At 48.7% G+C, this 22,480-nt stretch overlaps 1 protein-coding gene across 1 annotated transcript in view; it reads right to left on the minus strand.

The window, feature by feature from the left end:
* The window catches only part of mef2b (myocyte enhancer factor 2b), a 138,835-nt gene that overhangs the window by 33,802 nt on the left and 82,553 nt on the right, over positions 1 to 22,480 (minus strand). The window contains exons 4-5 of the mRNA XM_038778274.1: positions 16,668 to 16,808; positions 9,321 to 9,501 (exon numbers count right to left, since the gene is read on the minus strand). Coding sequence (XP_038634202.1) covers positions 9,321 to 9,501; positions 16,668 to 16,808 — 322 coding nt within the window. The remainder of the gene's footprint in view (positions 1 to 9,320; positions 9,502 to 16,667; positions 16,809 to 22,480) is intronic.

The following is a 22,480-nucleotide window of genomic DNA, read 5'->3' on the forward strand; positions in this document are numbered from 1 at the left end:
GAGGAGGAGGATTGGAAGAAAGGGCAGGGAGGTTTGGTGCGTTGCTCTCCAAAGGAGCGCCCCTCCTGAAATCCTTGATGACGGATCCCTTGACCAAATCCCTTTGAGTGCCTTTGAATGAGATGGATGCCCGCAAGCATCTTTTTGGGTTCCTTCTTGGCGAGCCCCCCTGCCTGCTACTATGTAAATACCATGAAGGGGTTAAAGAGCCTCAATTAGCACCCAGGCAGTGAAGCCACCCATGAACCCTCCACCCCAGAATTAAATCGAGCAGAGGCAGCAAGGTGGCAGGGTGGTTGGGGGGGAGGTTCCGGAATACCTGCCTCAAAAAGATGATACAGGCAGAAATCCTCATCACACTTAGAAAAAAAACTAGGAATGCGCTTTGGAGTGCTCAGCCTAAAAGGCTACAGACCCAAGGGTGGGAATTTCCAGATTTGCCGTCATCAAGACGGAATTAAGTGGATCACCACATCCGCCGTGAGAAATCCCACCGTAGGGGGCCAGATCGTCTTGGTGCAGGAGCTCAAAAGAGGGTTCAGGCGGGATGGCTCATTTTCAGCCTGCACAGGTACAATGTGCCAAATGGCCTCCTTCTGCACCATACCTTTTTGTTTTAAAAAAAAGGAAATCTGCTGTCCTTCCCTAGTCTGTCCTACCGCAACACAGTAGCACTGTGGCTTCACAGCGCCAGGGTCCCAGGTTCGATTCCCGGCTTGGGTCACTGTCTGTGTGGAGTCTGTACACTCTCCCCCTGTGTCTGCGTGGGTTTCCTCCGGGTGTTCCGGTTTCCTCCCACAAGTCCCGAAAGACGTGCGGTTAGGTAATTTGGACATTCTGAATTCTCCCTCCGTCTACCCGAACAGGCGCCGGAGTGTGTGCGACAAGGGGATTGTCACAGTAACTTCATTGCAGCGTTAATGTAAGCCTACTTGTGACACTAATAAAGACTATTAAATTAAACGTGATTTCAGCCCCAAGCCAACATGGTTAACCTTCAACTGTCCTCGGTAGGTCAAGTAAGGTCAAGCCATGCCCCCAGTGCACGAAATTGCAATCCTGATTTTCTTGTCTCTGAATCCAAAGTGATTTACGGTGTGAAGCAGCTGGAGATGTTTTGAAGAGGCTGTGAGAATGGGCTGCGAGTGATCTGATCGAGGAGTTAAAATTGATTAGGGGATTCCAACGGGTAGGCAGCAAGAAACCATTGCCTCTCGTTGGGGGGGGGGGGGGGGGGGGGGGGGGGGGAAAGAGTCCAGAACAAGGGGGCAGAACTTTCAAATCGGAGCCAGACCATTCAAGAGCGACCTCAGGAAATACTTCTCCGCACAAAAGGTAGTGGGAATTATTTTGCTGCATCACCCAAGGTGCTGGGGGGGGGGGGGTCAAGTAAAATGATTAAGATGGGAACCGATAGATTTGATTTTTTTTAAACTCAGGTTAAGGACATCAAGGGACATGGAACAAAGACGGCAAATTAATTTGAGGTAGAGATCGAGCAGCCGTGATCTAATGGAATGGTGGAGCAGGTTCAAGGGGCTGAATGGCCTACTCCGCCTCTAATAGAACCCAAGATAAGTGGAGTTCCGGATAGCTGCACAGTGAGGACTTTAATGCAGTAATTTTTCAGCTTTCGCGCTATTCTGTTCTGTCTCGGGCAGGAAAGTGAGTCATTCTCTGCTATTTCTTTCTCTGCAACTGGCCCACAGGAAGCGTGTGTGTGAGCCACCTGCGAGCAGCCCACTGTGTGTCTGCTGGGCAAGAGGCTGGCCCACGCTGAGCAACGCACACAATGCAACCCCCCTCCCCACCTCCTCTTATCACATCATGCTACGTTAACGCAGTCACCACTGTGAAGGAACAGGGCCATTCTCAAGCTGTGACGTTCCTCCTGCCCCCTCATTCTGTCTGAATCAAAGGAGGGGGTTAAAGTGTTCTTGTACAAAACCCGTGGCCTGGAAACTGCGGCACTCATGGAGTTAATGAGCTCATATGTTCCTGAAGCGATCAGGGCAGGAAATGGCACTCAGTACTGTACACTGTGGTTGGATGAGTCAGCCAGCAGATTTTAACTCATTCATGGCTTACATCTTTCCCTCTCTTCTTCTACAGTGGGTTTGTAAGTGTCTTCCAACCCAGCTCCTGTTCTAGAGAATCTGGATCAGCCATGGCTCAGATGATAGCATTTCTTGCCGATGAATAGAATATTCACATCCCATTCCAGGTACTCGAGTACATAATCTAATATGACATTCCCAGTGCAACACTGAGGGAGTGCTGCACTGTCGGAAGTGGCATCTTTCAGATAAGACATTAAACAAGTACACTTACTCAGGTAATGAAATGCGGTTTGGGAATGCAACCTTCTTGCGCTGGAACAGCCGATGTCGCCTTACATCCCCGCCGACTCATGGGAATCCCTGGTTGAATGCCTGGCCAAAGTTGGGGCAGGCTCGTCCAAAGAAGGCACCAAACCCACTGACAGACTTTGCCAGGAACGTACTGAGACGAGGTTGAATGGTCAAAGGAAGCGCACAAACGTCAAATCAGCCCAATTTTACCCGACCCTTCGAGCACATAGTACATACAGTGCAGAAGGAGGCCATTCGGCCCATCGAATCTGCACCGACCCACTTAAGCCCTCACTTCCACCCTATCCCCGTAACCCAATAACCCATTCCTAACCTTTTTGGACACTAAGGGCAATTTATCATGGCCAATCCACCTAACCTGCACGTCTTTGGATTGTGCGAGGAAACCGGAGCACCCGGAGGAAACCCACGCAGACACGGGGAGAACATGCAGACTTCTCACAGACAGTGACCCAGCAGGGAATCGAACCTGGTACCCTGGCGCTGTGAAACCACAGTGCTATCCACTTGTGCTACCGTGCTGCCCACCAATTGCCCCGCATGTGGCAGAGTCAGCCAATCGCGTATTTGACTCATCTCGGGACCCATCGTGCCAGAGCAGCTGCAAGTTCTCCTCGATCCCAAGGGACTGACTACGAGATGGTCAAACAGAAAGCACAATACCGACGTCGCTGCGTTCGACAATAAAAACGTACTGGAAACACTCAGCAGGTGAGGCAATATCTGTGATGACCTTTTCTCAATAAAAGGTGACATAAAAGGTGACAGATCTTGGCTGTTGACCCTAACCTTTTCACCCTGTCCTTTGTTTCACAAACAATTGGCTCTGCCCCATTTCACCAACTCTGGACAATTTTGAGTTTCCCGGTTGGTAGGTAACATTGCTAATTCATGGCTAGACTCGCTGCAGTGAGCAGATTCTGTTTGTTAGCTGCTTTCAGCCATCATTGATTCGTTTTACTGTATTTGATCAGTCCCTTGATTCTTAATTTTTGCCCCTTTATTTGCCCTGTCACGATAGTAGTCCAGTGTCACTGATTATTGACCAGGGCACTGGCAATATCATTGATTATTGGCCACGGTAGTGACTATGTCATTGATTATTGACCAGGACACTGACTATGTTATTGATTATTGGCCAGGGTATTGACTGTCGTTGGCCAGGGCATTGACTGTCATTGGCCAGGGCGTTGACTGTCATTGGCCAGGGCGTTGACTGTCATTGGCCAGGGCGTTGACTGTCATTGGCCAGGGCGTTGACTGTCATTGGCCAGGGTGTTGACTGTCATTGGCCAGGGTATTGACTGTCATTGGCCAGGGTATTGACTGTCATTGGCCAGGGTATTGACTGTCATTGGCCAGGGTATTGACCGTCATTGGCCAGGGTATTGACTATGTCATTGATTATTGGCCAGGGTATTGACTGTCATTGGCCAGGGTATTGACTATGTCATTGATTATTGGTCAGGGTATTGACTGTCATTGGCCAGGGTATTGACTATGTCATTGATTATTAGCCAGGTATAGACTATGTAATTGGCAGGGTATTGACTATGTCATTGATTATTGGCCAAGGCATTGACTAAGTCATTGATTATTGGCCAGGGTACTGACTATGTCATTGACTGTCATTGGCCAGGGTATTGACTGTCATTGGCCAGGGTATTGACTGTCATTGGCCAGGTTATTGACTGTCATTGGCCAGGGTATTGACTGTCATTGGCCAGGGTATTGACTGTCATTGGCCAGGGTATTGACTGTCATTAGCCAGGGTATTGACTGTCATTGGCCAGGGTATTGACTGTCATTGGCCAGGGTATTGACTGTCATTGGCCAGGGTATTGACTATGTCATTGATTATTAGCCAAGGCATTGACTATGTCATCGTTATTGGTTGTTTACCCTGTATTAAACCTGCCTCTCTATTGCTGAATATTTAAATCCCCAATACATGTTTGAGCCCCATAATATGCAATCCTGCACTGGGAATAGCTCTGTTTTCAAATATACGTAGATTCCACTCAATCCTGAAGTTTCAAATATTTGATTTATTTCTCACAGTTGAAGGAGGGAGGATGTTGGATTGTGTGACAATCTCCCCAACAGTTTTTTGTGGGCCCTTGTGGATTTGCTGGTAAAAAGACAGCAGACTGGATTATGGAGCCCAGCTTCGACTCACAGCACATATCGAGTGAGCTGAACTCACAAAGGGGTACTTGGTAAGACCTGGGGCGGGATTCTTCGACCACCCCGCTGGGTTGGAGAATTGCCCGGGGCTGGCGTCAATCCCGCCCCCGCCGTATCCCGAATTCTCTGCCCCTGAGATTCGGCGGGGGCGGGAATTGCACCGCGCCGATCGGCGGGCCCCCGCGGCGATTCTCCGGCCCACGATGGGCCGAAGTCCCGCCGCTGACTAGCCTCTCCCGCCGTGGATTAAACCACCTCTCCTACCGGCGGGATTGGCAGCACGGGCGGGCGCTAGGGTCCGGGGGGGGGGGGGGGGGGGGGGGGGAGTGAGCGCAGGGCGATCTGACCCTGGGGGGTGTCCCCACAGTGGCCTGGCCCGCGGTCGGGGCCCACCGATCGGCGGGCGGGCCTGTGACGTGGGGGCACTCTTTTCCTCCGCCTTCGCCATAGTCTTCACCATGGCGAAGGCGGAAAAGAGACCCCCTCCCCTGCGCATGCGCCGGTATGACATCAGCAGCTGCTGACGCTCCGCGCATGCGCGGACTTACGCCAGCCGGCGAAGTCCTTTCGGCCCCGGCTGGAGTGGCGCCAAAGGCCATTCACGCCAGCCGACAGAGCGGGAACCACTCCGGCGTGGGCCTAGCCCCTCAATGTGAGGGCTTGGCCCCTAAAGGTGTGGAGACTTCCGCTCCTTTGGGGCGGCCCGACGCCAGAGTGGTTCACGCCACTCCAACACACCGGGACGCCACTCCAACACACCGGGACCCCCTCCGGCCAGGTAGGGGAGAATCCCGGCGGTGTCTGTACCTGACCACTGTCCAGAGAGCTCTCTTGTAATAGGTGAAAGTCAATGTGTGTGCATGTGTCAGGATGTTTGTTGATATGTGGGAGAGAGTCTGGGTGCATGACAGTGTGTGTGTGTGTGTGCACGTGTGTCAGTGAGTGCACGTGTGTCAGTGAGTGCACGTGTCTGTGCGATTCTCTGTGCGGTAACCTCATTACCTAAACTAACAATGTTCTTTTTCACCTTCCCGCTTTTGGCAGACCGAACCCAGCTGGACAGAAAGGCCCGGCTATGTGAAAAGCCATGGACAGTCCATCGAGCGAAATGATGTTTTATTATTCAATGGTCCAAACCGAGCTCTCCAAAATTGAGTGGGCTTCATTTAAATTTCATTCAAAGAAAGCCAATCAGATGTGAGCAGAAGGAAGGACGTATGCGGTAAAACACTGTAGCTAGGGTTGAGAGGAAATAAAAATAGCAACAAGATTCGGGAACAGAAACAAGACATTATGATGCCGGGAACATTACCAAGTATACGGGATACTGGTTTTTCTGGTAATTAAACACTGATGATTTCTCAATAAACCAGCAGAGATTATTGATTCCCTTGTATGGATTCAAAAAAATGACATTCTTTTTGGCCATGTATAGAAACCCATTATCGTGTAGCATCACAGGCTCAGTGGGCAGTTTTCCCACCTCAGAATCAGGTGGTCCTGGCTTGAGCGCAAAAATCTAAACAGGAACACCCACTGCAGTACTGAGGGGAGTGCTGCACCATCAGAGGTGCTGCCTTTGGGGATGAGGGGCGGGATTCTCCCATCGGGAGACTAAGTCCCAACGCCGGAGTGAAAACCGGAGTGTTTCACTCCGGCGTCGGAGGCCGCTCTTCGCCCCCTATTCTCCCACCCCTGGGGGGCTAGGAGCGGCGCCGCGACATTTACGCACGCCGGGCCTTGGCGCCGCATAAAAGCATAAATTACGCTGCCGGCGCTGCGTAAATTTTTTTTTTTTTTTTAAAATTTAGATTAGCCAATTATTTTTTCTAATTAAGGGGCAATTTAGCGTGGCCAATCCACCTACTCTGCACATTTTTGGGTTGTGGGGGTGAAACCCACGCAGACACGGGGAGAATGTGCAAACTCCACACGGACAGTGACCCAGAGCCGGGATCGAACCTGGGACCTCAGCGCCGTGAGGCGGTTGTGCTAACCACTAGGCCACCGTGCTGCCCCGGCGCTGCGTAAATGATGTCACCCGCGCATGCGCAGTTGCTGTCCTCCCCGCGGGCGCCCCGCAAGAAATGTCGGATTGATCTTGCGGGGCAGCGGAGGAAAGGAGGTCCTCCTTCAGAGAGGCTGGCCCGCCGATCGGTGGGCACGATCGCGGGCCAGACCCATTTTGAGCCCCCCACCCCGGGTGATGGATCCCCCCCCCCCCACAGGCCACCCCCCCCCCCCCAGCAATCCCGCGCTGTTCCCGCCGGCAGCGACCAAGTGTGGACGGCGCCGGCGGGAACCTGTCGTGTTGGGCAGGCCGCTCGGCCCATCCGAGCCGGAGAATCGCCGCTCGCCCGTTACAAACGGCGATTCTCCGAGCGGCCAGCCGTAAATCTCGCTGCGCCGGTTTTGGGGGGGATGGGAGAATTGCGTGCGGGTGCCAGGGCGGCGTGGCGGGACTCGCCCAGCGCCCCAGCGATTCTCCCACCCGGCGTTGGGGGGGGGGGGGGGGGGGGGGAATTGCGTCCGAGATGTTAATCCGAGGCTTCCGTCTGCCCCCTTGGGTGAACGTAGAAGATCCCATGGCACTATTTCAAAAACCAACAGGTGATTTCTTCCAGGTCTTCCGGGCTTATATTTGTCCCTCAATCAGCGTCACTAAAAGCAGATTATCTAGTATTTGTCACATGACTGTTTTTGGGGAGCCTGCTCTGCACAAATTGGCTGCTGTGTTTCCAACAATAGCGATGACACTTCAAAAATGATTTAATTGGCTCTAAGGTGATCTGAGATCATGAAAGGTGCTACAGAAATGCAAGTCTTCCTCTTTCTTTTCCTATTTCAATTCCCATAACAAAAACTGTTGTGAAATTTAAATGGAAGAACTCTACATCAGCCTGTCTTTCAGTGCATGCTCTCATCCTATTGGGATATTGTCTACTTAAGCCTCGAGATCGTACGGACTCTACATAACAACTGACAACTTGGGATTCCACACCCGCTTACCCCAAAATCTGGTCACAGTTGGTGAGGGGCCAAAACAGACTTAGAGCCCACGCGTGTAATGGCTCAATGACCCCATTCTTCCAAATGGGAGCTGGTAAAGTTGCTTGAAAACAGAAAGATCAGTGAATGTTTTGGGAGCGCTGACAGGAAGCTGATGTGAAGAAAAGCAAGAGTCAGTGCAGACATTTTACTTTGTTCGTTCAAGGGATGTTGCCAGCTTTTATTGTCCATCCCTAATTGCCCTCGAGAAGGTGGCGGTGAACTGTTCATGTGGTGTAGGCACACCCACAGTGCTGTTAGGAAGCGAGTGCCAGGATTTTTACCTCGCGTCAGTGAAGGCACAGTGATAAGAGTTTCAAATCAGAATGGTTAGTGGCTTGGAGGGGAACGTTTGATGTTCCCATGCATCTGCTGCCCTTGTCCTTCTAGATTAAACCGGTTCGGAACCTTGGTGAGTTGCAGCATTGCATCTTTTAGATGGGACACACTGCTGTCAATATGCACCAGTGGTGAAGAATGGCAATGTTGAAGATGGATGTGGGAGTGCCAATCTAGCGGGCCGCTTTGTCCTGGAGAGCGTTGAGTTTCTCAAGTGCTGTTGGAGCTACACTCATCCAGGCAAGTGGGAGGTATTCCATCACACTCCTGACTTGTGCCTTGTAGATGCAGGGCAGGCTTTGGGGCAATCGGGAGGCCAGTTATCCTCACAGAATCCACACCCACTGCCCGCAAGAAAAGGTCACAATATTAATATGGCTATTCCAGTTTAGTTTCTGGCCAATGTGACCAGGATGTTGATATTGGGGGATTCAGCAATGGTAATGCCGCTGAATGTCAAGAGAGATGATTAGATTCTCTTTTATTTGGGATGGTCATTGCTTGGCACAAATGTCGCTTGCCACTTATCATCCCAATCCTGAATATTGTCTGGGTCATGTTGCACATGGGCAAATGATCTGTTTCTGCGCTATAATAGTCTATGACTCTAAGGTGCTCTCTGCAAGCCGAGTTAAGCCCACACTATGTGCTAAGATGTTGGTCGACAGGGTCAGCTAGAGCTAATGTGAGAAGCATCTCAGGCCTCAGTCGAATGCCTATTTCCAGGTCTGACTGGCCTAGAGCATTGAAACCCTGCCAGGTGCACAGCAGAGAACTAACTTGATTCCAATCTCCCATAACCAAAGATGGCAGCTTGGAAGAAATTCAACCACGTTACAGAGCATCTTAAGAACATTTATATCCATCCAAAAGGACAAAAGCGGACGTAGGCACAACACTTCATCCAAAAAGAACAGCACCTCCAACAGTGCAGCACCCCCTCAGTACTGGCACTGGCACGTCAGCCTAGAAGTTATGTTCAAGTGTCTGATATGATTAGAACAAGATTAGAGGACACAGATTTTAAGATAATTAGTAATATGAGCAAAATTGTTTCTAAGCAACTAGACGCTGAGCTGGAATGGATCACTTCAAAAGGCAGTAGAAGCAGATTCAACAGTAACTTTAAAATAAAAATTGGATGGAAACTTGAAAAGGAAAAATTTGCAGCACTATATATAGCAAATAGTAGGTCAACGGGGCTGATTAGATAGTTCTTCCAAAGAACTATCACAGGCATGATGGACTAAGTGGTCTCCTTCAACGCGCTAAGATTCTCTGATTCTAAGAGAATGTCCCGGAATTGATGAGGCACTGATATTAATTCAAATAAGGAAACATTTGCAAACGCTCAGACTAATTTCAACAACATACCTGAATGGGAAATTGTGGACACTTGCGAGGTCAACCCTGATGAATGAGCACTTCGGGGTACAATTGGCTGTTGCAGCGGTCCTCGATTTAGGATGGACCCCGTCGGGTTGCTGTAGGCCAAACTGGTGGCACTCTGTGCTGCAGCCAGAATGGACACTTCATGGTTAGACAGTGTGCCTGCCTGAGAAGGAGAGAGCGAGAAAGACGAGCGAGAGAGACAGGCAAGAAGGTGGAGCAAGGGCAAGAGATTGCAACGTTAATGCTCAATTGTGAAACTCCCACGAAAACTAACAACAATAACTTGCATTTATATAGCACCTTTAACACAGGTAAAACGTTCTGAGCGGCTTAACAGGAGTTTAATCAAAGAAAGAAGGTACTGGGACAGGTGACCAACAGCTTAGTCAGAGGTAGGTTTTAAGGAGGAGAGAGAGAGAGAGATGCAGAGACAGAGATGTTTAGGGAGGGAATGGTGGAGTTTTAGGGTCTCAACAGCTGAAGGCAGGGCTGCCAATGGCAGAGCAATGAAATTCAGGCTGTGCAGTCGGCCAGAATTAGAGGAGCACGGAGATCATGGAGGGTTTGGAAGAGTAGCCATGGAGGGTTTGAAAACAAGGAGGAGAATTTTAAAACTGAGTCATTGCCACACCAGCGACCAATTTTTTTGGAGTACCAAATTCTTTCCCCCCCCCCCCCAATTAAAGGGCAATTTAGCGTGGCCAATTCACCCACCAGGCACATCTTTGGGTTGTGGGGGTGAGACTCACGCAGACACGGGGAGAATGTGCAAACTCCACACGGACAGTGACCCGGGGCCGGGATCGAACCTGGGACCTTGGCGGAGCAGCAACCAATATAGGTCAGTGAGCGCAGGGGTGATTGCAGCATGGGACTTGGTATAGGTTAGGATAAAGTCCATGGAGTTTTGGGCAAGCCTAAGTTTATGCAAGATGGCAAGGACATTGAAATAGTCAATACAGCATCATAGTCACGAGGAAATACTACTTCCGTTTCGGACACCAAGAATTTGTCGCTTCACCAAAGAGATGGGGTCCAATTTCAGAATCCTCTGTTCATCGAATCACTGGTGTTTTGGAATCAGTGGTCAGAAGCTGGGTCCTTTTAAGGGTTTGGGGGGCAGTCAACATTGACCACAGTTTGATCATTACAATACAAGTTATTGCAAGAAATAGGAGCAGGAATAGATCATTCAGCCCTGCTCCGCCATTCAATAAGGTAATGGCTGATCTGATAGTGGCTGCAAGCCCACTTTCCTGCCTGTTCTCCATTACCTTTGACTCTCGTCAATCATAATTCTATCCAAGTCAGCCTTAAATATATTCAGCAGTTCAGCTTTCACTGTTCTCTGGGGTTGGGAATTCCAAAGATTAATGACCCCCTGAGAGAAGAAATTCCTACTCATCCCTGCCTTAATGAGGTGATCTTTTATTTTGAAACTCTGCCACATCGTTCTAGATTCCTGCACGAGAGGAAAATCCTCTCAGCATCTACCCTGTCAAGCCCCCTCAGAATCGTACATGTTTCAATAAGATCATCTCTCATTCTTCCGAACTCCGAAGAGTATCGGTCCAACCTTGTTCAACCTTTCCTCATAAGTCTTCATACCATGGCTCAGCCGAGTGAACTTCTCCAAACTGCTTCCTATGCAAACATGTCCCTGAATGCATCCTAAGTGAAGAACGTTAGCAGGAATTTATAATAATAATAATCTTTATCAGTGACACAAGTTGGCTTACATCAACACTGCAATGAAGTTCCGCCCAAGTCATCACCTCACGCAAGAGCTTCTGATGGAGCAAATAAGGAGAAACTGTCTCCAGTGGCTGAAGGGTCGGCAGCCACAGGGCTCGATTTCGAGGGTAATCAGAGATGAAATGAGGAGAAAGTTTTCATTCAGCAAGTCATTGTGATCTCGAATGCACTGCCTGATGCCCGAGAGGGTGGTGGAAGCAGATTCAGCAGAGAATTGGACAAACACTTGTGAAGGAAAAAGATTGGAGAGCGATGGGGGAAGAGCAGGGGAGTGCAACGAATTAGATCGCTCTTCGAAAGAACCAGCGCTGTCGCAACGGGCCAAATGGCCGCCTTCTGTGCTGTATCATTCTATGATTCTAAGCAAGTTACTTGGGCTACGAGGATGGAAGAGTGACTTTAATATATACTTCCATCCTTCTGGGCATTCTCTTTGATGACGTTTCCTTCTCCGCAGTCCACCTCACTGCAGGATCTGCGATTGCTTGCTCACCTTGAGGCCTGTCGTTTGAACAGGAGCCCTTTTGCTATTGCTGGGAATGCTGGGATATTCCTCTCTCCATTGCAATCGCTTGCATTGTCTCACTCTCCAGCAAAAGCAAACAAAGTACCAGAGATAACTGGTACGATCGCAATTCTCTGCGAAAAGAAGACATAATATGAGGGGTTTCGCTGAATGTGGCATGCTCCTACTGCTGGTGATCACCAACCCCCCCACCAACAAAGTAGGTTGCCCCATCTCCGTTAGGAAGATACAAAAGAGTATCAAGAGTAGACCAGCCAGCCCCACAAGTCAGTACGATCATGGTTGATTTTGGGCTTCAATCCATTTTCCTGCCGTTCCCCATATCCCTCAACTTTCTGAGACTCAAAAGAATTTGTCTTTCCTGGCCTTAAATGTATTCAACAAGCTGATCGCGTCGTATTCTTCTAAACTTTGGAGAGTACAAACCCAATTTACTCAGCCTCTCATCATAGGACAACCTCTTCTCGTCCCAGGGACCAATTTAGTGAATCGTCGCTGTACTGTCCCCAATGAAATTCCCCTAGTTTAGGTTGCTGCATGTCACTCTCCCCACCCTCAGCTTTTCAAATGGGCCAGTCCTTTGAAGGATATGCAAGATTCAACACACAGTATCATCATGGGACAGTCCATTTGAAGAGAAGGGAAGCACAGGAATTTGACTGGAATAATGAAGGAATATTTCAGCCTTTGAATATTTTCCGGGTTACAGGTCTGTGGGTGACTGCTGTTGTGTCCTTACACAGTCTGGACTTCTGCAGTGCTCTCTACTGATAAATATACTTGCAGCTTGCCAGAGAATTTGATGGTTCGGTTACGATTTTGGATCAAGGTCTCTGGCACCACTGTGTCTGGGGGTAAAGGAGGGGGGGGGGCATCTCTCATAACCCAGATGGGATTTTCTTGTCCCATCTTTCTTTGCCCGTATACAAGGGTGTTGACCGGCATGAGGATCAATAGGCAACGACTATTCTCTTATCCCTTACCAAATTGGCAACTCTTAATGTGCAGCCATAGGCAGGGATGTTTGCTAGTCATTAGACACTAGAGATTTCCAGATAGCATCACTGGACAAGTACAGGAATCAGGAATATTGGCCAATTTTATTTTTTCCCTTCATTCTTTCACGGGGTGGAGGTGACGTAGTGCTATTGTCAGTGGACTAGTAATGCTCTGGGAACCCAGGTTCAAATCCCACCAGGGCAGATGGTGCAATTTGAATTCAATAAAAATCTGGAATTAAAAAGTCTAACGATGGCCATTGTCGATTGTTGCAGAAACACGTTTGGTTCACTCATGTCTTTTAGGGAAGGAAATCCAGCATCCTTACTCTACATGTGACTTCAGACCCACAGCAGTGTGGTTGACTGGCCCCTCAAGGGCAATTAGGGTTGATCAATGCTCATTGCCCATCCCTAATTGCCCTGGACTTGTTGGGCCATTTCCAAGGGCGATTAAGAGTCAACCATATTAGAGCGGCGGGGTGTTGAAGTGGTTAGCAAGGCTACCTCACGGCGCCGAGGACCCGGATACGATCCTGGCGCTGGGTCACTGTCCGTGTGGAGTTTGCACATTCTCCCCTTGTCTGCATGGGTTTCACCCCCACAACCCAAAGACGTGCAGAGTAGGTGGAATGTGTAGCGAGTAGGTAGCTAAAATTGCCCCTTAATTGGAAAAAAAAGTATGGGTACTTAAAATTTTAAAAAGTCAAAACCAGGTAAGGATAGCAGATTTGTTTTACATAGAACTACAAAATTCCAACAGTGCAGAAGGAGGCCATTCGCCCCATTGAGTCTGCACCGACTCTCTGAAAGAGCACCCTACCTAGGGCCCTCCCACACCCTATCCCCATGGTATTGGAGGACTCCAGGTGCATACAATTTGGGCAGGGTGGTACCCTCACTCTGCTGGTGCCACCTAGGCACCCTGGCAGTGCCAAGGTGCCCAGGTGGCAGTGCCAGAGTGTCAGATTGGCACTGCCAAGGCTCCAAGCTGTGGCGATCGGGTCAGGGGCGCCCTGCACAGGTGTTATAGTGGGGAGGGAGGGCTGTTAACAGCAGGGGATTCAGCGCTGATAATGCCATTGAATGTCAAGGGGCAATGGTTAGATCCTCTCTTGTGGGAGATGGCCATAAGAGGCTGTTTAGCACACTGGGCTAAATCGCTGGCTTTGAAAGCAGACCAAGCAGGCCAGCAGCACGGTTCGGTTCCCGTAACAGCCTCCCCGAACAGGCGCCGGAATGTGGCGACTAGGGGCTTTTCACAGTAACTTCATTGAAGTCTACTCGTGACAATAAGCGATTTTCATTTCATTTTATTTCATTGCTTGGCATTTGCGTTGCGCGATTTTACTTGAGGGTCGCCCCTGAACCTCCGTCGTTCCAGTGAGAACAAACCGAGTTTATTCAACCGCTCCTCATAGCTAATGCCCTCCATACCAGGCAACATCCTGGTAAATCTCTTCGGCACCCTCTCTGAAGCCTCCACATCCTTCTGGTAGTGTGGCGATCAGAATTCAACACTATACTCCAAGTGTGGCCTAAGATTCTATACAGCTGCAACATGACTTACCAATTCTTATACTCAATGCCCCGGCCAATGAAGGCAAGCATGCCATATGCCTTCTTGACTACCTTCTCCTCCTGTGTTGCCCCTTTCAGTGACCTGTGGGCCTGTACATCTAGATCTCTCCGACTTTCAATACTCTTGAGGGTTGTACCATTCACTGTATATTCACACAATGTGAATGGTTCACATTCTTCCCGTGTCTGCGTGGGTTTCACCCCCACAACCCAAAGATGTGCAGGTTAGGTGGATTGGCCAAACTACCCCTTAATTGGAAAAAAAAATAATTGGATACTCTATATTTATTTTTTAAAAGAATATTAATAGTTGAGGGACAAGCATTCACCAGGGCACAGGGATAACTCATCTGCTCTTCTTCAAACAGGGCCAAGGGATCTTTCACGTCAACCTGAGAGAAGAGGCAGGTGGCCTGGATTTAACACCTAATCCAAAAGATTGCACCTTGAAATGTTCATATCCTGAGTGCACAGAATCATGATTTTTATGGCGCAATCTACCGACTGCATTGCACCCGAACGGGAGCGCGATGCAACCGATAGATGCCAAGAGAGGGCGTAACCTTCCCAACAACCATTGCTCCTCGCGAGATCTAACCAGATCTTGCGAGGTGTCGCAATCTTGGTCCCGCCCACTCTCGCATGGCTAAGGGGGTTTAAGAAGCTATTTAGCCGCGCCAAGGGTGGATCTAACCAGCTCTCTGGGAGACCACAACAAGGCGCCGATTAGTATTGGTCCACGCGAAAGTAGACCAGGTGGAACGACATCTGGGGGTCATCCAGGCCATTGGAGGCCCCTTGGTGCTCAGGGACAAGGTAGGATGGCACCCTGGCTTTCCCCCTGGCACCCAGGTACCTTGGCATTACAGCACTGCCAAGGTGCCCATGTAGCACTGCCAGGTGGGCAGCAGCACTGCCAAGGTGCCTGGGTGGCACTGCCAAGGATTGGGGCCTGAGGGGGCAATGCCCATGAAAGAAGGGCTGATTGGTATGAATGGTGGGGGAATGATAGGCTGGTATGAAGGGGCTTCCTGAATGTGGGAGGGGGGTAATGGGTGGGGGTCCTGAAAGGGAGGGGTGACCAAAAGGAGGTGTGGGAAGGCCTGAAAAGGGGTTGATCCCTAAGCAGGATGTGGGGTAGAGCCCATGTGGTGTGGGCGGGGGAGGGGGTGGGGGGGAAGTGGTGACATTGCCTGTGGGTGGGGATATGGGGGAGCTCCAAGCTCACTTACAGATTGGGGCACCCTTTCAAAATGGTGGCCCATTCTCAGAGGCGCCTGTCGGGCCAGCGGATTCAGCTGCCTGGTGATGGAAAATATTCTAAGTGTGGGCTAGCCCGGAGAGAAGCTCTCCAGGACCTGAAAGAAGTGACTTGGATAGTGGGAACTCGCTGAAAGAGCAGGGGAGAAACTCCCAGCCAACTCCCACCTGAAACGTCACTGAGAAACCTTTCCGTTAGATTGTGCCCTCCGCGTGAGGTTATTTAAAAAAATGTAGTTCCTGGTTTCTGCCACTTGATGCTGCTAGTGAGTGACAGTGTCGGGTTACAAGTTGGCCAAAAAAACTGTAAATTTGCATCTCCATTGCATCTCTCCCGCATTGCAGTTCATCTGGTTAAGGTTTTGGAGTGATCAGATTTCAGTCCTTATGATGAGCTCAGCGTCTTAGGGATTTATTGTGTTGCTTGTGTATCGTCATCACCAGCTGCCTAACCCTCCGAGGTCTCCACCATCTGATTACGGCCTCTTGCCCATCCCGGACTTGTGTCCCTCCATCACTGGTGGTGGTGCTTTCAGTTGCTGTGCCCCCGGGCTTTCGAATTCTCACCCTCTCTGCCTCTCTCTCTCCACCCTAAAACCGACCTCTATGACCGAGCTTTTATTCGGCTGTCCCAATATCTCAGCAGGTGGGATCAGCATCAGGAATTGTTTTATTCATGGTGCTGTTGTTAAGTGCCTTGGGTGGGTTTACAATGTTAAAGGTGTATCATAATGCAAGCTGTTGTCGCTGTACATCTAATCAACAGCTTCTGCAATGCCATCATCTGGGGACGGCGGTCATTTTGGAGTGGGGGGGGGGGGGGGGGGTTAGGCCAGGAGTCCCTGGGAATGTATCAACATTTGAGAGATTTGTTTACATAGCAAAGGAGCTCAAGAAAGAGAGAGGAAAAAAATTGCCCCAGAGCATTCAGATCTAATTTGTACTTTGTGATTCCAGAGAATATTTATTCCCATGGGTCAATGATGGTAAATGAAGGCCAGATTCTTTCACAGACGGAGCAGGTAAAGAGCTGGGAGAACGTTAGCATTCCCCTCATATAAAGTTGAGGAGAGGCCAGAGATCAAGGCCCCAGGCCTATAAGTGGGCGCTATTTGGTTGTGAAAAGTACGTGATGTGGGGAGATTTCAGGAGGAAGAGAAAATAAATTCGACAAAAAAAAAACCATATAAACCATTCCAAACGACTTACACAAACCCTCTGTCTGTTGTTCATGTGATTCACCGCTTCATACTTTCTGTATTTGTCGTTCACTTCCAGGCTTGGCTCAACGGAATCATCAATCTCCAGATCGGGACTCTCGCATCCATTTAAACCTTTTTTTCTCAGCGTCTAGGCAGAAATCACAGTTTAAAGGAACATTCAGCACCACATCCTGAATATTTTCCCAGGGGAAGTTCTTTGGCAATCTTGTCATGAATTCGAAAAGTGCAGATGAGCATAGAGGCCTTCGTATCTATATGCACAAATCCTTTAAAGTGGCAAATGAAATTGATTTAAAAAAAACATAGGGGGTTACCTGGATTTATAAATAAAAGCATACAATATAAAAGCAAAGAGACACTGCTGGAACTGACAAAAGCCACTGCTCAGGTCTCCGCTGGAATGTTGTGGACAATTCTGGGCCCCACACTTCGGGAAAGATGCAAAAGCCGCAAGATCTCGGGCAGGATTTACTGGCTGTTCACGCCGGCGGGAAATTCCGGTCCCAGGTCGGCGCATGGGCTTCCCGGCTACGAGGGGTGCAGTCACCGGGAAATCCTGTTGACAACGGTGGGATCGGTAGGTCCCGCTGGCACCGCTGGAAAACATGCGGCAGGGTGGTCGGGAAATCCCGCCCCTTATCAGGGATAAAGGGCTTTGAAAACCGAGAAGAGTTTGGAAAAGTTCAGGCAGTTTTCCTGGGAACAGAGGTGTTAAGAGGTGACCGAATAGTCAAGGTGATGATAGGATAGATGGAGTAAAACCATTCACTTCTGATGAGCGGGTCAGTAACGAGAGGTTACAGTCCAATTGGCAAAAAGAAATACGGGAGAAATGTGGAAAATCATTTTTCACTTGGTGTTGTCAGGTCCCGGAATGCTCTACCTGAAAAGGTGGTGGAAACTGATTCCATTAATAATTTTAGGGGTAGCATGGTAGCGCAGTGGCTAGCACTGCTGCCTCACGGCACCACGTTCCCGGGTTTGATCCCGGCCCTGGATCAGTGTCCGTACGGAGTTTGCACATTCTCCCCGTGTTTACGTGGGTTTCACCCCCACAACCCACAGATGTGCAGGGTAGGTGACTTGCCCTTCATTTAGAAAAAGTGAATTGGGTAGTCCAAATTTAAAAAAATAATAATAATAATATTAAAAGGGTGTTGGCACTTGAGGGGAAACCCACAAGAGTCATGGTCAAAAAGCGGGTCCATGTTACTCAGCACGACTTCGCTTTCAAAGAGGCGACTCGTGCACAACAGGCTAAACGGTCTCCTTGTGCATTGCAACTTTCTGCCATTCTATCTTAACAAGAGACTCAAGTAAGTGTATTCTGAGGCAAGATAAAGGCCTAATCTTAGCTATGTGACCAGCAGATTCTATACAGAACGTTGGGTTGGCAAGGAAACGGGCCTCTATCCAAAGTACGACCACTTGTCCTTTAGAAAATTCTGATCAGCAAGTTAAAACATGCTCCCTCAAAGTTCAGATAATGTGCCGAGCCAACCACCCACCGGACCCCACCACCACCCCCGATGTTTAAATATTTGGCGGTGAGGGAGGAGAATGCTTCCTTTTGATTTTCCAGAATGCCCAGCTCAAAACGGCACGCAGAGCAACAATCGACAGCGTTGATCCAATTGTTTGGAGGTTGGTTGTACAAAATGAAAGAGATTAGAACCTGCTACACAAAATGGTCAGCCTTCATTATTTGTAAATTTCGACGTGAAAAGGTTGATATTTTATTTGCATAACGTATTAGGCACACAGGAGCCCAGTAAAAACTTTATTAACAACCAGCTGAGCTTTGAACGAACTTCATTAGAAGAGGCGGTAAGGTAACAGAGTGGTTAGGATTTTGCACTCGCAATCCAGAAACCTGGACCACTGCTTCGGAGATGGGAATTCAATCCCGCCATGGAGGAAATTTAAAGTCAATATATAATGAAGAAATCAAGGAGGCACGGCGGTGCAGTGGGTTAGCCCTGTTGCCTCATGGCGCCGAGGTCCCAGATTCGATCCCAGCTCTGGGTCACTGTCCGTGTGGAGTTTGCACATTCTCCCTGTGTTTGCATGGGTTTTACCCCCATAACCCAAAGATGTGCTGGTTAGGTGGATTGGCCATGCTAAATTGCCCCTTAATTGGAAAAAATGAATTGGATACTCTAAATTTTTTTTTTTAAATGAAGAAGTCTGAAATAAACTGCTAGTCTCATTAATACTTTGCATTTATACTTTGCATCAGTATTCACCAAAGAGAAGGAATTGGTGGATGTTGAGTCTGGAGAAGGGTGTGTAGATAGCCTGGGTCACACTGAGATCCAAAAAGACGAGGTGTTGGGCAGCTTGAAAAATATTAAGGTAGATAAGTCCCCAGGGCCTAATGGGATCTACCCCAGAATACTGCAGGAGGCTAGAGAGGAAATTGCTGAGGCCTTGACAAAAATCTTTGGATCCTCGCTGTCTTGAGATGATGTCCTGGAGGACTGGAGAATAGCCAATGTTGTTCCTTTGTTTAAGAAGGGTAACAAGGATAATCCAGGGAACTACAGGCCAGTGAGCCTTACGTCAGTGGTAGGGAAATTATGGAGAGAATTCTTCGAGACAGGATCTACTCCCATTTGGAAACAAATGGACATTTAAAAAAAAATAGAATTTACAGTGCAGAAGGAGGCCATTCGGCCCATCCAGTCTGCACTGGCTCCTGGAAAGAGCACCCTACCCAAGGTCAACACCTCCACCCTATCCCCATAACCCAGTAACCCCATCCAACACTAAGGGCAATTTTGGACACTAAGGGCAATTTATTATGGCCAATCCACCTAACCTGCACATCTTTGGACTGGTCTCATATTAATGAGAGGCAGCATGGTTTTGTGAAGGGGAGGTCGTGTCTCACTAACTTGATAGAGTTTTTCGAAGAGGTCACAAAGATGATTGATGCAGGTAGCGCAGTGGATGTTGTCTATATGGACTTCAGTAAGGACTTTGACAAGGTCCCTCATGGTAGACTGGTACAAAGGGTGAAGTCACATGGGATCAGGGGTGAGCTAGCAAGGTGGATACAGAACTGGCTAGGTCATAGAAGGCAGAGAGCAGCAATGGAAGGGTGCTTTTCTAATTGGAGGGCTGTGACCAGTGGTGTTCCGCAGGGATCAGTGCTGGTACCTTTGCTGTTCGTAGTATATATAAATGATTTGGAGGAAAATGTAACTGGTCTGATTAGTAAGTTTGCAGACGACACAAAGGTTGGTGGAATTGCGGATAGCGATGAGGACTGTCAGAGGATACAGCAGAATTTAGATTGTTTGGAGACTTGGGCGGGGGGATGGCAGATGGAGTTTAATCCGGACAAATGTGAGTAATGCATTTTGGAAGGTCTAATGCAGGTAGGGAATATACAGCGAATGGTAGAACCCTCAAGAGTATTGCAAGTCAGAGATATCTAGGTGTACAGGTCCACAGGTCACTGAAAGGGGTAACACAGGCGGAGAAGGTAGTCAAGAAGGCATACGGCATGCTTGCCTTCATTGGCCGGGGCATTGAATCTAAGAATTGGCAAGTCATTTTGCAGCTGTATAGAACCTTAGTTAGGCCACACTTGGAGTATAGTGTTCAATTCTGGTCGCCACACTACCAGAAGAATGTGGAGGCTTTAGAGAGGGTGCAAAAGAGATTTACCAGGATGTTGCCTGGTATGAAGGGCATTAGCTATGAGGAGCGGTTGAATGAACTCAGTTTGTTCTCACTGGAATGACGGAGGTGGAAGGGCGACCTAATAGAGGTCTACAAAATTATGAGGGGCATAGACAGAGTGGAGAGTGAGAGGCTTTTTCCCAGGATAGAGGGGTCAATTACTAGGGGGCAAGGGGCAAGGTTTAGAGGAGATGTACGAGGCAAGTTTTTTTTTTTTTTACACAGAGGGTAGTGGGTGCCTGGAACTCACTGCCGGAGGAAGTGGTGGAAGCAGGGATGATAGTGACATTTAAGGAGCATCTTGACAAATACATGAATAGGATGGGAATAGAGGGATATGGATCCAGGAAGCGTAGAAGATTTTAGTTTAGTCGGGCAGCATGGTCGGCACAAGTTGGAGGGCCGAAGGGCCTGTTCCTGTGCTGTACTTTTCTTTGCTCTTTATAATGTTTGTTATAATTTGTTCTTAATAATAATCATGAAACTATTTGAGTGTTATTAAATCCCATTTGGTTCACTAATGTAGTTTAGCGAAGAAAATCTTCAGATATTGTGAAACCACTACAGAAAAAGCACCTTAGAGGTACCTGGGCTTCACGGTGGCACAGTGGTTAGCACAGCTGCCTCACAGCTCCAGGGTCCCGGGTTCAATTCTGGCCTCGGGTGACTGTGTGGAGTTTGCAGATTCTCCCCGTGTCTGCATGGGTTTCCTCCGGGTGCTCCAGTTTCCTCCCACAGTCCAAAATGTGCAGGTGAGGTGGATTGACCACGCAAACTTGCCTCTCAGTGTCTAAAAGGTTAGATGGGGTTACTGGGTTACGGGGATGGGGTGGAGGTGCGGGCTTAAGTAGTGTGTTCTTTCAAAGGGCCGGTGCAAAACGGCCTCCTTCTGCACTGTAAATTCTATGATTCGACACCAGGAGGAACTGTGGTGGTTCAAGAAGTTGGCTCCCGACCACCCCCTCAAGGGCAATTATGGATGGGCAATAAATTCTATGTGGACAGAAAACTGGAATAGGCAAAAGTCGTCTGCACTTATGATATACGGGGTTTTATGAATAAAACTTTGTTGACAGACTGACTGACTCCAGCTTATCTTTAATGTCCTCTATGGTCTTTCTCTTGGACGGTGCTAACTGACTGCAGTGTCCTGCAGATTAATTCCTGAAACTCCAGGACAATCTTGGCGACCGATGCTGGCTCCCAAGAGACTCCCATTAAACACAGTCATCATGCACAACAAAACTAGATGGTTGAGGGAGACCTTTAAGAATGCGCAGGTAGGGGCAGCACGGTGGCCTAGTGGTTAGCACAACCGCCTCACGGCGCTGAGGTCCCAGGTTCGATCCCGGCTCTGGGTCACTGTCTGTGTGGAGTTTGCACATTCTCCCCGTGTCTGCGTGGGTTTCGCCCCCACAAGCCAAAGATGTGCAGAGTAGGTGGATTGGCCACGCTAAATTGCCCCTTAATTGGAAAAAATAATTGGGTAATCTAAATTTAAAAAAAAAAGAATGCGCAGGTCAAGATTATCCGGCACCGCTTGGGGAATTGCTAATAAATACCTGCTTTGTCATTGAAATCTATGTCGCCAAAACCAACATGAAACAAAAAGGAAATAAACGTTCCGCACTTCTACCTTCTCTCCAGTTTGAAATCATCGAACCAGATTTAGTTTTACAGCTCAGAACCAGGCCATTTGGCCCAGCTGATCCATACTATGTTGGCTTATGTGCCACATGAGCCTCCTCGCACCCCTCTTCATCTAACCCCACCAACACATCTTCTAGTCCGTTCTCCATTGTGTGTTTATTAATTTATTCTTCAATTGTCTATTCTATTCAGCTCAATCACTCCACATGGCAATGAGCAATTAAACATTTGAAAGGATTCATTCCTTCCCAAAAATTTAAAACGCATGCTTAAACAAAAATTATTTGGGGAAATAGGGCATGGGGAGGGGAACATGGGGTTAGAGTTAAGACTTTAGACTTTGTCTGGGATGGGGTAGAGTAGAGGTGACAGTGGTTAATGGAAAATTCTAACGGTTGTCCTGGTGAGTTAGCACTTATAGATACTAGGCCAGTTGGTTGGCTCCTGTTCCTTAATCCT

This window comes from Scyliorhinus canicula, chromosome 18 (assembly GCF_902713615.1).
Source record: "Scyliorhinus canicula chromosome 18, sScyCan1.1, whole genome shotgun sequence".
NCBI classification, from domain to species: Eukaryota; Metazoa; Chordata; class Chondrichthyes; order Carcharhiniformes; family Scyliorhinidae; genus Scyliorhinus; species Scyliorhinus canicula.